This window comes from Mauremys reevesii, unplaced genomic scaffold, assembly GCF_016161935.1.
Source record: "Mauremys reevesii isolate NIE-2019 unplaced genomic scaffold, ASM1616193v1 Contig25, whole genome shotgun sequence".
NCBI lineage: Eukaryota > Metazoa > Chordata > Testudines > Geoemydidae > Mauremys > Mauremys reevesii.
This window is the reverse complement of record NW_024100835.1, coordinates 570,572-584,364: the sequence shown is the minus strand read 5'-3', so window position 1 is coordinate 584,364 and position 13,793 is coordinate 570,572. Positions and strand designations below refer to the sequence as shown.

Here is a 13,793-nt window from a genome sequence, read left to right as displayed (position 1 = left end):
CCAGCAAAACTCGACAAACTGGGAGTGATCAGTGGAGAGGAAAAAGCCAGCAAGGCTGCTTGTCCTTCCTGGAAACCTCCTGTACAGCCCCAGAGATGGCGACCGAGGCCATGTCTACGCTACAAAGTCATGTCGGCGTTCAGCCACCAACGTTTGTGTATCGCTGGGCATGTGCCCACTTGGCTGCTTGTACCAGTGCTGCTCGTACTCACCAGGAGTGCTTGTGTAACACGCTAACCTTTGATTGCACACGTGCCCCCTCTCATCCCATGTTACCGCCGGAGCAGTGAGCAGGGTCTGTCTCTTTGGACAGCAGAACTCCCACCCGTGGATGGTCACACATAGGAAAAAGATGCAGATTTGGACAGTTGTGAATGCCCCAGGATAGGGCCGGCCTTCGGGGCGGGCGATGTGGGTAACTGCCCAGGGCGCCACGGTCGGGGGGGAGGGGGCATGGTCCGGAGGCAAGGAGCAGGACACAGGCCTGGCCCCACACTGCCCCCAGCCTGCCCCTCACCGTGCTTCAGCGGGATGATGCTGGAGGCCCCACAACACAAGTGAGCCCAGGACACAGAGCAGGATGCCATGGCTGGGGCGGAGCTGGGGGTATCCCAGGAGGGGAGAGGGCCCAGGTTTCCCCAGGCCCAGCATGAAGGGTTAAAATCCATGTGCATTTTATATAACAACCTGGTATATGGATTGTGCCAGCTCTTTCTTAGATTCAAAGTCTAGTGTTTGGTCAAGAGACCAGAGGCCTAGTGAATAGTGATTAGCTAAGAGAAAGCTGGGTAAACAGATAATCTTATTTTGCTGAAATAGGCCTGGTCAGCAAATTACCCGGTGTTGGAGCTAAGAACTAAATAATTGTGTCTTATTCAGAGTTGCAAATTGAACAAAGGATCCCTGTTCCTACTGTGTCAGTCTCTTCTGTAGGAAACGTTCTTCCCACAGATCCAACCTTGAGTTTATGAAAAGTTGGCACGTGTCAGTATAAGATATGGCATCCTTCCACCTGCCTTCCCAGGGACCAATGCCTGCCTTAAGACATAAAGGGGACAATCTTTATTGCCATATACTTTCACTGTTTCTTTGCTTTAACCTCTAGGAATGTACCTGTTGGACAATCAAAGGAGTTGCTCCATTCCTATGGACCCCAAATCAGAATTCAACATAGATATTTTATACTAATAACATTTTATCAAAGTATTAATTAAATGTTAACTTGCTAATTTGAGACCATGGCCGGAGACATTATGTGACCTCTTAACCATTGGCTAATGTGCTATCTTGTCTTGCTGCAACACCTATCCCGGGGTGTGGAACTGCCTACACCGTCACATTCCCCTGCCCATGGAAAAATCTATATATTCTATTGTAATCAATTCATTGACAGTATCTCTGAGCCTAATAAACCAGGTGACACTCCGCCAGCGCTGTGTGTAATAAACTCCTATGCTTGGCCTCTACACAGTGTGGATTTATGTCCTTCACAGCCCCTCCGCTGCACGACCTCCGACAGCCAATCGCACGCGCCGCGCACGGGGATGATGCCTTTACGCTCTCGCCAGAGCCCCACCCGCAAGAGGGGGCTATGAAAGGCTGGGCCCAGGGGGCTGGAACAATGTGAATAGTGGGGTGCTGAGAGCCCCTGAACCGAACTGTAACCCTGCATGTGATGGAAACCGCTTCCAGCCAGGGGGTGCGACAGCCCCCCTAGATCCAGCACCTATGGCCAGGCGCTGCCGACAGCGCACTGTCATCTGCTTCCCTCACGCCTCCTTCCCCCATACAACTGTCTCCCCCCCAATTCCCCCTCCCTCTCCACCTCCCTCTCCTATCCAACCATTTCTCATCTCCACACCTCCCACTACCCCTCCTTCCCTCATCCAACCGCCAGGCATCACATCCCATTTCTATTTCTGGGCCAGGGCTGCTGTCAGAGGGAGGCTCTAACCCAGCAGGCTGCAGAAAGGACCCACAGGCCAGTGATCAGGGGCTCGGCTCAGCGCGGAGGCAGGACAATGGCGAGGGACAATATCTATGAGAACATGCCAATGATGGAAGCTGCTCCCCAGCCCAAAGGTAAGCACAAGAGGCTGCACCGGACCCTGGACTCCCGCTGGCCTCTCCTTGGCTTTGTGGTCTCTGCAGAGCGTCCTGGGCAGCGACCGCTTGCTCCACTGACCACGTCCCCAGAGCTCAGCCTTGTGCTGGCCAGACAGCACCACGGGCAGTGGGCGAGGGTGCTCGGTCAGTGCTTCCCAGTGCGTTCTCTCCCCTGCCAGTCCCCAGCGGGAGAAGGGCACAGGGGGAGAGATGGGAGTCCCTGCACAGCATCCCAGCCTCCTGCTGGGCAGCGCAGTGCCATGGGCTGGCCATAAAAGCCAGCCAGGCTCCCCCTCCCCAGCTCACTGCCACCATCAGCCTCTCCCAGGAGGAGATCACCAGGGTCGAATCCTCACAGCCCCCATCTCTGGGGACCAGCTCCCTCTCATCCCCCCATTTCACAGTGACACCTCCTTTCCTTACCCTCTGCCCCTTCCCTGCCCGAGCACACGCGTCTGACCGTGAGCAGGGGCAGGGAGATGTAGCTGTGTTAGCAGAGAAGGGTTTTCCCCAGGGCTTGGGGATGGGGAGGGAAGGGGGCCTGTTCCTGCAAGGACAAGGAGCAAATGGAGCTGGAAATTCTGAGATAAGGACCAGGCTGTTTTCCTAAAGCTCCCAGCACAAGGGGCCCCTCTCAGGGCTTTGGCTGGGTGACTGGGCAACAAAATGGCAAATGAAATTCAATGTTGATTAATGCAAAGTAACACACATTGGAAAACATAATCCCAACTATACCTATAACACGATGGGGTCTGAATTAGCTGTTTCCACTCAAGAGAGGGATCTTGGAGTCACTATGGACAGTTCTCTGAAAACATCCACTCAATGTGCAGCAGCTTCAAAAAAGCGAACAGAATGTTCAGGATCATTAAGAAAGGGACAGAAAATATCCTATTGCCTCTATATAAATCCATGGTACACCCACGTCTTGAATACTGCGTGCAGATGTGGTTGCCCCATCTCAAAATAGATATATTGGAATTGGAAAAGGTTCAGAAAAGGGATTAGGGGTATGGAATGGCTGCCATATGAGGAGAGGTTAATAAGACTGGGACTTTTCAGCTTGGAAAAGAGACGACTAAGTGGGAATATGACAGATCTATAAAATCATGACTGGTGTTGAGAAAGTAGATAAGGAAGTGTTATTTACTCCTTCTCATAACACAAGAACTAGGGGTCACCAAGTGAAGGTTTAAAACAAACAAACAAAACAAACAAAAGGAAGTATTTCTTCACAAAATGCACAGTCAACCTGTGGAACTCCTTGTCAGGGGATATTGTGAAGGCCAAGACCATAACAGAGTTCCTAGATAAGTTCATGGAGGACAGGTCCATCATTGGCTATTAGCCAGGATGGACAGGGATGGTGTCCCTAACCTCTTTGCCAGAAGCTGGGAATGGGCGACTGGGGATGGATCATTTGATGATTCCCTGTTCTGTTCATTCCCTCTGGGGCACTTGGCACTGGCCACTGTCTGCAGACAGGACACTGGGGTAGATGGACCTTTGGTCTGACCCAGTCTGGCCGTTCTCACATTCTTATGTTTGGTTGTGCAGGTATCAGCTGAACAAGGGCCTGTTTATCCCCTTTGGTTTCAGTGAAATCCAGATGCCGTGTGGCAGCTGTTCCAGATTTGAACACATAAGAGATGCAGAGAAAGGGTCAGGAGACAGGCAGGGAGACGGGGCTGACAGAAGTGGAGGGTGCGGCCTTAGGCAGCGGCAGCTACGCACTGAGCTCAGCTAGGCTCTCTGCAGCGACAAAGGAAAAGCTGGATATGAGTCAAAAGTGTGCCCTGGTTGCCAAGAAGGCTAACGGCATTTTGGGCTGTAGAAGGAGGGGCATTGCCAGCAGATCGAGGGACGTGATCATTCCCCTCTATTCGGCATTGGTGAGGCCTCATCTGGAGCACTGTGTCCCGTTTTGGGCCCAACACTACAAGAAGGATGTGGAAAAATTGGAAAGAGTCCAGCGGGCAAGAAAAATTATTAAGAGGCTGGAGCACATGACTTATGAGGAGAGGCTGAGGGAACTGGGATTGTTTAGTCTGCAGAAGAGAAGAATGAGGGGGGATTTGATAGCTGCTTTCAACTACCTGAAAGGCGGTTCCAAAGAGGATAGTGTTACGGAACAGTTGGATTTGGGGGGTGGAGTTTCCTTGGTCAGTGGCATCTGAGCTGTAACTTTCCATGGATACGTTTCTTCTTCTCCTTCAAGGAATCCCTCCTGAGACATTGGTCCCTTGGCAGCACAGGGTACGGGGCATCGTCGTCACTGCTGTCCTTCTCCTCCTGGGTCTGGCCCTGGCCACGTCCCTCCTTGCTGTGATACTTCCAGGTAAGTTCAACTGCAGCTCCAAGTCCAACGTTTGCCAACTTACATAAAGTCCAGCTGGCTCGACTGGAGGGGAGGGGGACACCTCCACATTTCAGCAGAATACTGACTGTGTTTCCAGTCTGTCCCTCTGTGACGGTGCGGTTCTGGTGGGACCCAACTGAGAGTGCCAAATCAGGACCAATTGCTCAAACAGGGCAGTCACAGCCCTAGGCTGGGGTTTTTCCACCTCTAAGGCAAACCAAACCAGCCAGACAAAAAGGACTTCGGTCTCACCCCACTGGCTAACCACAAGTCACACAAGCAATTTCCTTAGACACTCCAGTTTCCCAGTATCACCACCAGTGCACTCGTCCTGGGGATAAATGGTTATGAAAACCGACACCCCAATAAAAGAAAAAAGTTCTCTTGATCCCAAAGGACCAAGCCCTAGACCCAGGTCAATATACACATCAGATCTTACCCACAAATCACGCTGTTGCCAATCCTTTAGAATCTAAAATCTAAAGGTTTATTTACAAAGGGAAAAAGGTAGAAATGAGAGGTAGAATTGATTAAATGGAATCAATTACATACAGTAATGGCAAAGTTCTTAGTTCAGGCTTGCAGCAGTGATGGAGTAAACTGCACGTTCAAATCAAGTCTCTGGAGAACATCCCCCGCTGGGATGGGTCCTCAGTCCTTTGTGCAGAGCTTCAGCTTGTAGCAAAGTCCCTCCAGCGGTAAGAAGCAGGGTTGAAGACAAGATGGAGATGATGCATCAGCCTTATATAGGCTTTTCCAGGTGTAAGAACCTCTTTGTTCTTACTGTGGAAAATCACAGCAAAATGGAGTCTGCAGCCACATGGACAAGTCTCTGCATACCTTGCTGAGTCACAAGGCGAGTCTGCCTTCTCTCCATGGGTCAATTGTGTAGCTGATGGTCCTTAATGGGCCATCAAGCAGGCTAAGCAGAGCTAACACCAGCTTGTCTGGGATGCTTCCCCCAGAAGCACAGCACCAACTTGAAATACAGACAGCATAGAGCCAACATTCATAACTTCAACTAAAATGACACAGACATACAGACAGCATAATTATAACCAGCAACCCATAATCTGGTCTTAGACACCTTAGATGACCCCCTTTATCTAAGATTTGGTGCCACTACAGGACCTTGGTTGCAACCCATGTTCTATATGGTCCCCATTTATATCAATAACGTCACACCCTCCAAATAAATCTCCTACTCCAGGGAGTTCGATTGGAGCTGTAAGATCTTGCTCTGCTGCTTTGATACTAGCACAAACTTTCTAAGCTCAGACTGGGTTTAATTCCCTGCTCTGCCAAAGAGTCCCTGCCCTGGAGCCAGCGAACAGCTGAAAGCAGGGAGCTGGAGTGGAGAGCTCTTCGAGGAGAGGGGAGACAAGCCCCTGTTCCTTAGGGGCAGTGAGTGGCAAAGACGACTGGTGCCTCCCCGTGCTGGGGGGCCACAATCTAAAGGGGAGGACACGTGACCGCCCCACGTATCTCCTCTGCCCAGCGACCCCCACGCCCAGCCCAGGGCCACCATGCACTCCCTGCCCTGCCAGAGTTACCTGCGGGGGGCTCTGTCCTTCTCCCGCCGCACCTCCCCCCAGCACATTCGGCCAGTCTCCCTGGCAGCCGGGCCCGGGCGAGGAGCAGGAGGGAGCCGCCTCTCATGAGGCTGAAGCCGGCCGCTCCAGGTCACTGCTCTGTGACATACACCAGGAGAGAGCCCCGAACGGGGCCTTGGCTGTGCCGGTGTCGCTCCTCGGGAGGGAAGCTGTCCAAGATTACAATAAAAGACGTCATAGAGAACAGCCTCGCGCTCGGAGCATGTTCCTTCTCTGCGCGTGGCTGGTCTCCAGCCGCAGTTCGGTTCGGTCGCTGACCTGCAGACGTGTGAATTCTAGATCTCGGGGCACAGAGCAAGCTGCAAGCGGTTGAAGAAGCAGTGCAGAAACTCCAAGTCTCTCTGCAGCCTGACAAAGCCTCAGACACGTCAGCAAAGGGATCGGACAGTAAGTCGCAGGACGAGGGTCTTAGGCATCAGGGTGGGTCAGCTCCCCTCCCTTGGCCTGGAAGCTGAGCACTCTCCTGCCTACAGGGATGGTGGGTGCCTGGCATCCTCCTGCTCCCCTCCATAGACTTCCCTGCCAGGTGATCCCGTCCCCTGTCTAACGAGCTGCTGCTCTGCACCTTCCTCTGCCAGCGGAGGCTCTGTTCCCAGGGACGGGTGGCTGCTCCCAGCTCCCTCCTAGCTCCCTTCCTGGCAGTGGCAGGCTGGCTGCATCCGCCCCATGCTCCTGCGCAGGATGCCTAGTGGTCACCATCTTCCATCCTTTCACTGTTGCTCCCTTCGCTCCATAGTTTTCACCTTGGCCCCTGTATTGTCAGGGTCGCATTGGCGGGAAAGACGGATGCAGCTCATGAGACACACAGGGCCGAATTCAGACCCTGGTGTAAGCAGGACATCAGTGGAGCTGCACTCGTGGGTCTCCATTTGCCCCCCAGTCCCTGAGCCCTCCCTGTGCAGCTCCAATAATTTGGGTACCTGCCACAGTCCCGTTGCTGGAGGCAGCGCGCCCCCTTGTGGCCACATCTCACAACTGTCTGTCTGTCTGGCACAGGGCTGCACATACAAACCCGTCCATGGATCAGGTTATTCAGCGTCCAGTCAGAAAATGGGCCTGAACTAAACCCCGGCACAGAACTCGCCTGAACGCTGGGCTGTTCAAAACCCGGCCTGGAGCCCAGGGCCAGGGCTCGGGGCCATGGATGTTCTTGCAGCCCCAGCTCTGCCCCATGCTGCAGGGGACCTGCTCACAGCTCACAAGGGGGGAGCGATTGGGAGGAGGTGGCTGGGGAGATTGGGGGGACAGGGCTAGAATTCAGGAGAGCTGGGGTCAATTCCCAGCTCTGCTGCAAACTTCCTGTGTGATCTTGGGCACCTCTCCCTGCACCTCAGTTCCCCTGCAGGAAAATCATCCTTTATTTCTCCCACCTCGTGTCTATTTTGACTGTGAGCTGTTGAGAGCAGGGACTGTCCCCTCCTGTCCGTAAAGCGCCTGGCACACAGGGGCCTGCAGGTGCTGCTCTACTGCCAGTGCTGATAATCAAGTGTTCTGCATCTCCACTGACGTCACGGTGACTTTTTTCTAGCTCTGCAGCTATTGGATGAAGTGCAGGCAGGAGTCCGGCTGCTGAAAGCCCAGCTGGGTAATGTCAGTGCAGCGTATGGAGAAATCCGGATCCGGCTAGACAACGTCAGTGCAGCGCGAGCAGCAGTGCAAGGTCGCTGCAGTAAGTACTAGCTGCAGTGCTGGCTGGTGCCGTTTCTGCTGGTGCTGACGATGAACGGAGGATTTCAGGCTCCCAGGCTGACAACGCAGTGACTTTCTCCAGCCCCGAGTTCTCTTCCATTAAAAATCACCGGTGGCTGCACCTGGGCCCACACCGTGGTGATCAGTGTGGAGTTAAATTACACTCTAGGCCTCGTTAGCCTAATGGGAGCACCCACTCAGAAGTTCCGTGGCCTTGGGACAGCTGAAGGGGAAGGGAAATGCAGCACTAGAATCTCTGGGCTCCCTGCGTGTGTCCCTGTGACGTTATCCTGGGCTTCTCACCTCAGTCTCTGCTCCTAGGTTACCTACTGACAAAGCTCTCCAGGGGCTGGACGTTTTTCAATGGGAACTTTTATTACTTTTCACAAGAAAGGAAGTCGTGGGACGAGGCCGAGCAGTTCTGTGTGTCTCAGGACTCGCACCTGACCTCTGTCTCCTCCCAGGCGGAACAGGTGAGCGCAGGAAGCTCCTAGGAGCTTGGATAATGGGTCAGTGCCTTGTTTCATACCAGAAAGAGGTGGAAGGTGGCAGCTGAGGTTGAAAATCTGTGATGTGTCTTGTGGCAAATTATCCCGCAAGGGATGCGAAGCCTTGGAACCTGTCTCAAGGGTTTCACTGATTAGTTTAAAAGCAGAGATGGGGCAGAGGAACAGAGCCAGGATCTAGACTTCCCAGAGTCTGGGGTGCCGGGGGAGGGGGATTTGGGGTCAGGCTCATTTCTGATTTTCCCTACTTCCCATGTAGCATTTCCTGCAAACCCAATGGCCTTTCCCAATGAGGACCCCTTTGATCCCTCTCCCCAGGCCTGAGCTCCTGCTGGACAATCTAGAAGCCTGTATCTGGAAGGCTTGTGTGCAAGAGGCCATGCACCTCTCAGAGAATCCTCTCTCCCCACGTGCCCACTGCAGCCCTCACCCCATGCCTCTGCGGCACTTTCTGAGGAGGAAAATCCCACCCTCCAGCAGGGCCAGACTTTGCACCCAGTTCTCTGCTCCGAGCTTTGCCTCCTGCAAGGGCAGGGGGCTGGTGTGACACAGATGCAGACGCAGACACACACACCGAGATGCTCCAGGTCTCCCTCAGGGTCCCCCAGCTAGTCAATGTCGGCGTTGGGGGCAGGACACTGCATCTCCCGCTGCCCAGTGCCCTGCTCACACCACCAGACGCCCATTCCTCTCCCCCAAAATCTGTTCAGCCCAGGCAGCTGCGGCTGCATCCTGCAGCCTCTCTTGGGTGACCTGCACATGCTGCAAACTGTGTTGTGCAGGAGTTTCTCTCCAAGGAGACCAAGGGAGAAGCTCACTGGATTGGACTCACCGACCGGGAGACAGAAGGCAGCTGGCGCTGGGTGGATGGCACAGAATACAGAGCAGGCGCAAGCAGGGGGTGAGTAAAGCTTGAGAGACGTGATTATTTATTACACGTTTGCTCACAAGCTCTTTCGGGCAGCGTCTGTGCGGCCCCTGGTGTCTATGCAGCACCCGGTACAGTGGGCCTGATCCTGAGGGAGGCCCCCGGGCGCTGCCACGACAGCAGTGAATCCCCTCAGGAATTTCTGCTAATGCCCCTTTGCTTAGAGCAGGAGCCTAAACACGGAGTGTGTGTTCAGTGCCCACTGAGACCCAGGGCCAGAGCCTCCCCTGGGTAACTCGGCATTGACTGGAATGAAACACCAGCTGAGGGTCTGGCCCCAAGTCGACTCAGTGCAGCCAGGGGAGTCTGGAGTGAGCGGCAGGTTCCCGCTCTCCTTGGGATTGCGCTGCGCTCTCCCCTCGGTCAGGCTGGGCACGGGGAGGCCGTGGGGCCGGGGGCATGGCCGGAGCCAGCTGCAGTCGGTGCAGTGACCTCAGGGGGCTGTGGGCGAGGCCCATAAGCAGGGCCAGGGAGAAGTTAATGACTGGCCCCTGCTGCCCTCTCTTCCCGTTCCTGCGTTCCCATCTCGGGGGTGCCTGGGACGTGCTGTGCCACCTGCTCTGGTTCTGGGCACTGAGATCCGAGTTGCTGCTGCTCAGCGTTTGGAGCCACACACTGACTTTGGCTCTTTGCTGGCCTGTCAGGCGCAGGGCAGGTGCTACCCCCGGCCGTCAGAAGCCCTTCGTTACCATGGCCACAAGAGCTGTGGAGAACTCTGAGGGGTGGCCGGGGGGTGCATCGCTTCACCGCGTCACTGCTGGGTGTCTTGGTCCCCTGCCAGCAACAGAGTCCACAGAGCAGAACTGAGCTCAGGAATTGGCTGTGGTTCTCCCCTGAGACATTAACACTCTGATCCGTAGGTTCTGGGTGGAGAATGAGCCAAACAATTACGATCCGGACAGAGGTGTTGGAGAAGACTGTGTTCAGACCTACCCAAGAAACCGGAATTTGTGGAATGATGCCAAGTGCTTTCGGCCTTTCAGGTGGATTTGTAAGCAGGCCCATGGATGGGCTGGGTTGTGACATGCAGGTCCCAGCACCTCAGAAAGCGCCTTAATTTCCAAGCTATGGAGTATATTTTCCAGCCACCTGCCAATGAGGGGCCATTGGCAGGGACGCTTTGTCTTGCTGTGATATTTCTGGCTGTGGCAGCGACAGCTGCCCTTATGCCGCTCAGTGTGGCTGGTTCTGTAATTTGTATGTTTCCAGGTCTGTCACTGAATAAAATCCTTGGATCGTGGAGTTATTGTTTCACAATCACCCGATAAATAATGATTTTCTTGACTTCTGGTAGTCAGACCTGTTCATGATGACAACAGCACCTCCGTTATCAGCCTCTTTGATTGTAATGTCAGGGTTATATCTGAGGCTGTCGATGGCATTGCGTTCTGCACGACTTAGGTTATGAGGCAAGCAATGTTGTTTTTCCACAATTTCTGCCTGTCCATGTCGGCGGAAGCATTCTATGTATAGGTCCAGACTGTCATTGTGACCCTCAGGAGTCTACCAGAAGGAGGCTGCCAGACAACTCTCCAATACCAAATTCTACAGGCTCGTCTCATGGGGGTGCTCCCAGCCCCCTGCCCAGAGCGGCTCACGGCCGGGGGCTGGAAGGGATGTGCCCTGTTCCACCCCCTTCCCCCAGGCTGCGTCCCTACGGAGCTGTGTACACCCTGCCGCTCTTCCCCCTCCCCCTGGCCACGGTCATCAGCTGATCGGTGCAGGGACGGGGGGGGGGGCAGGAAAGCACCGCGCTGGGGGAAGAAGCGGGGGAGGGGGAAGCTTGGCTACCGCAGAAACAATCTTCTGCCTCCTGCCCCCGCAGGGGAGAGCGGTGGGCGGGGGGGCTGAGTGGGGCGGGGGGCCGGGATAGCGGCAGGCAGCTGCGTGCCACTCAAAATCTGCTTGTGTGCCGTGTTCGGCACGTGTGCCGTGGGTTGCCGACCCCGGTCTACAGCCAAGCGCTGAGGTACAACCGTATCTGCTCCAACCCCTCAGACAGAGACCAACACCTACAAGATCTTCACATCCCATAACTTAGCTCCCGGCAGACAGCTCACCCTTCTGTTCCCTGGATCAGCTCTGCTGCCAGGCCTGTCCATTCTTCTTAGTGAGCAGTCACCAGTCACGTAGACCTGCCTCTTCCTGGTGTTGGTGCCATTCTACAGCCTTCCTCCCATTCCTTCTGAATGCAAGTCCTCTTGTCTTTTGTTCTCCCTTGCGATCAACTGCAAGTCATCCTCTGTCCTCCCGGGGCTCCGAACTCTGGGTATGTACAGTGACTCTTCCCCTCTTCTTGTAGGACTAGCTGCTCTTCTCTTCTCCCTGCCCTCCCACCTTCTGCTACTCCCTGCTGCAGCCTTCTTCACTTTCCAACTCAGCAAACCTGTTCCTGAGCTCTACTTCTCCTTCACTAGCTGGTCTTTTCCTCTGCCTGGTTCTCATCATCACGTTTCCACTGGCCACTTTACTCACCCAGCAGTCTCCCCTCCGCGTTCTCCAGTCCAGCTTGGATCTGCTAGTCCTGAGTGTTCCCTTCAGACCCCTCTCACCTTCCCTCCATCATCTGCTCGAATCTCCTTCAAAACTCAACCATAGTTTCCACCTGCATCTCCAAACCTCGGCTCTTCTCTTCCATCAGCTCTCTCAGGCGGAGCTTCATACAAACAAGCTCTTTTCAGGTACCTGCTCCAGAAACATGTACATCCCGCAGTTTCCACATCTGGTCATCTGGTCACTGTCTGTTCCATTGCTTGGGTCACTACCACTGCTGCCTCTGTATCTGTCACACCCTTCCTGCCTAAGCGCCTGCCAAGGAGAGAGAAAACCCCACACCACACAAAAACAGAACGACGACACCCCTCTCCCAAACTCTCCTTACAATCCCGCACGCGAACTCCCCTGTTTCCAGTTGTTTGCTGGCTTCTTTCCCACGGCTTGGCTGCCTTTGTAGGCCCCCTAACCAGGGAAGCCCCTCGCCCGATCTGATGTGATCACAGGCTCTGCATCTCTCAGCGCACTGCCCATACCAGCCCCTGCAAACTGAACACAACAAACCAGCAAACTCTCCAGAACCCACTCGCCAGAGGCGACGCATAGGGGGTGTGTGCAGGGTGAAGCACCCCCACAGATTTCTGCTTGGCATGCCGGGGGGTGGGGGAGGAGGAAGAGGGGCTCTGTCCTTCTCCTGCTGACGCTGACTCCTGGCACGCTCGGTCCCATCCCCGACAGCCGGGCCCGGGCAGGGAGTGGAGGGGGCAGGACCAGCCATTTCTCATGTTGGCCGCTCAGGGTCTCTGCTCTGTGCAGCACAGCCGCTGCCTGAGAGAGCCTGGTGGGGAGGTGGCAGGGGCTACCCCATCAAGGCCAGGCTACCAGGCACAGGGGTCGAGCAAGCTGGAGTCCCCTGACCCCCCGGCACGTTTACGGTTCACTAAGCACCTGTCCCCAGCAGCGGGGCCCTGGTGGGGGTGACCCAGTGCTGCGCCCCCTGCCGGGCTTTCAGGCAGCTGCTGCACTGCACAGAGCTGCCAGGGAGAGCGGCCAAATGTGCTGGGGGGAGGCGCGGTGGGAGAAGGACAGAGCCCCCCGCAGGTAACTCTGGCAGGGCGGGGAGTGCATGGTGGCCCTGGGCTGGGCACGGGGGGTCACTGGGCAGAGGAGACACATGGGGCGGTCACGTGTCCTCCCCTTTAGATTGTGGCCCCCCAGCACGGGGAGGCACCAGTCGTCTTTGCCACTCACTGCCCCTAAGGAACAGGGGCTTATCTCCCCTCTCCCCAAGAGCTCTCCACTCCAGCTCCCTGCTTTCAGCTGTTCGCTGGCTCCAGGGCAGGGACTCTTTGGCAGAGCAGGGAATTAAACCCAGCAGTCTGAGCCCCCAGACAAGCGCCGTAGGGCATTTCAATGGTGCCATGAGGACGCCTGGGGCTGAGGCTCGTGCTGGTGATATGTGGTCAGGAAAGGACCCAGCGTGACCCTAAGAGCGCAGGTTGAGCATGTGGGGCTGCCACATGTGATCTGAAGTCCCTGAGGTGATGCTCAGGCAGGATAAATGTTGGGGTGCCCCTCCCCCCGCCAGTCGAGCCAGCTGGCCTGTATGGAAGTTGGCAAACGTTGGGCTTGGAGCTGCAGTTGGACTTACATAGAAGCGTCACAGCAAGGAGGGACGTGGCCAGGGCCAGACCCAGGAGGAGAAGGACAGCAGTGACGATGCCCTGCGCCCCTTGCTGCCAAGGGACCGATGTCTTGGGAGGGTTTCCTTGAAGGAGAAAAAGAAACGTATCCATGGAAAGTTACAGCTCAAATGCCACTGACTGAGGAAACTACATCCCCAAAATCTAATACCTGCTCAGCCTCCTATTCCCTGACTGTGGTTAACAGCAACAGCGGAATGAGGCCAAATAAGGTCAGAACTGACCTGAACGATAATGTGAAAAGCGACCCTCCCTAAATCAGGAGTGACTCTAGTGCCAGGCAGGCATCCTGTGAGAGAGATCTGGGAGCAGGATTTCCCCCCTGCCTAAGCATTTCTTGAGAGGGAAGTTTAGGGGTTGTGCAGTCCAGGCCCAAAGGAGTATTTTTAAGTGAGG

At 55.1% G+C, this 13,793-nt stretch overlaps 1 protein-coding gene across 1 annotated transcript; it reads left to right on the top strand.

Annotated features, from left to right (window-relative positions):
• Positions 1 to 2,048: 2,048 nt before the first annotated feature.
• LOC120393605 (C-type lectin domain family 4 member F-like) lies at positions 2,049 to 10,428 on the top strand. Its single transcript, XM_039518232.1, has 6 exons — positions 2,049 to 2,082; positions 6,358 to 6,465; positions 7,607 to 7,747; positions 8,089 to 8,240; positions 9,056 to 9,174; positions 10,062 to 10,428. The coding sequence occupies exons 1-6, from the start codon at positions 2,049 to 2,051 to the stop codon at positions 10,222 to 10,224; spliced, it is 717 nt and encodes a 238-aa protein (XP_039374166.1). The 3' UTR covers positions 10,225 to 10,428.
• The last annotated feature ends 3,365 nt before the right edge of the window (positions 10,429 to 13,793 follow it).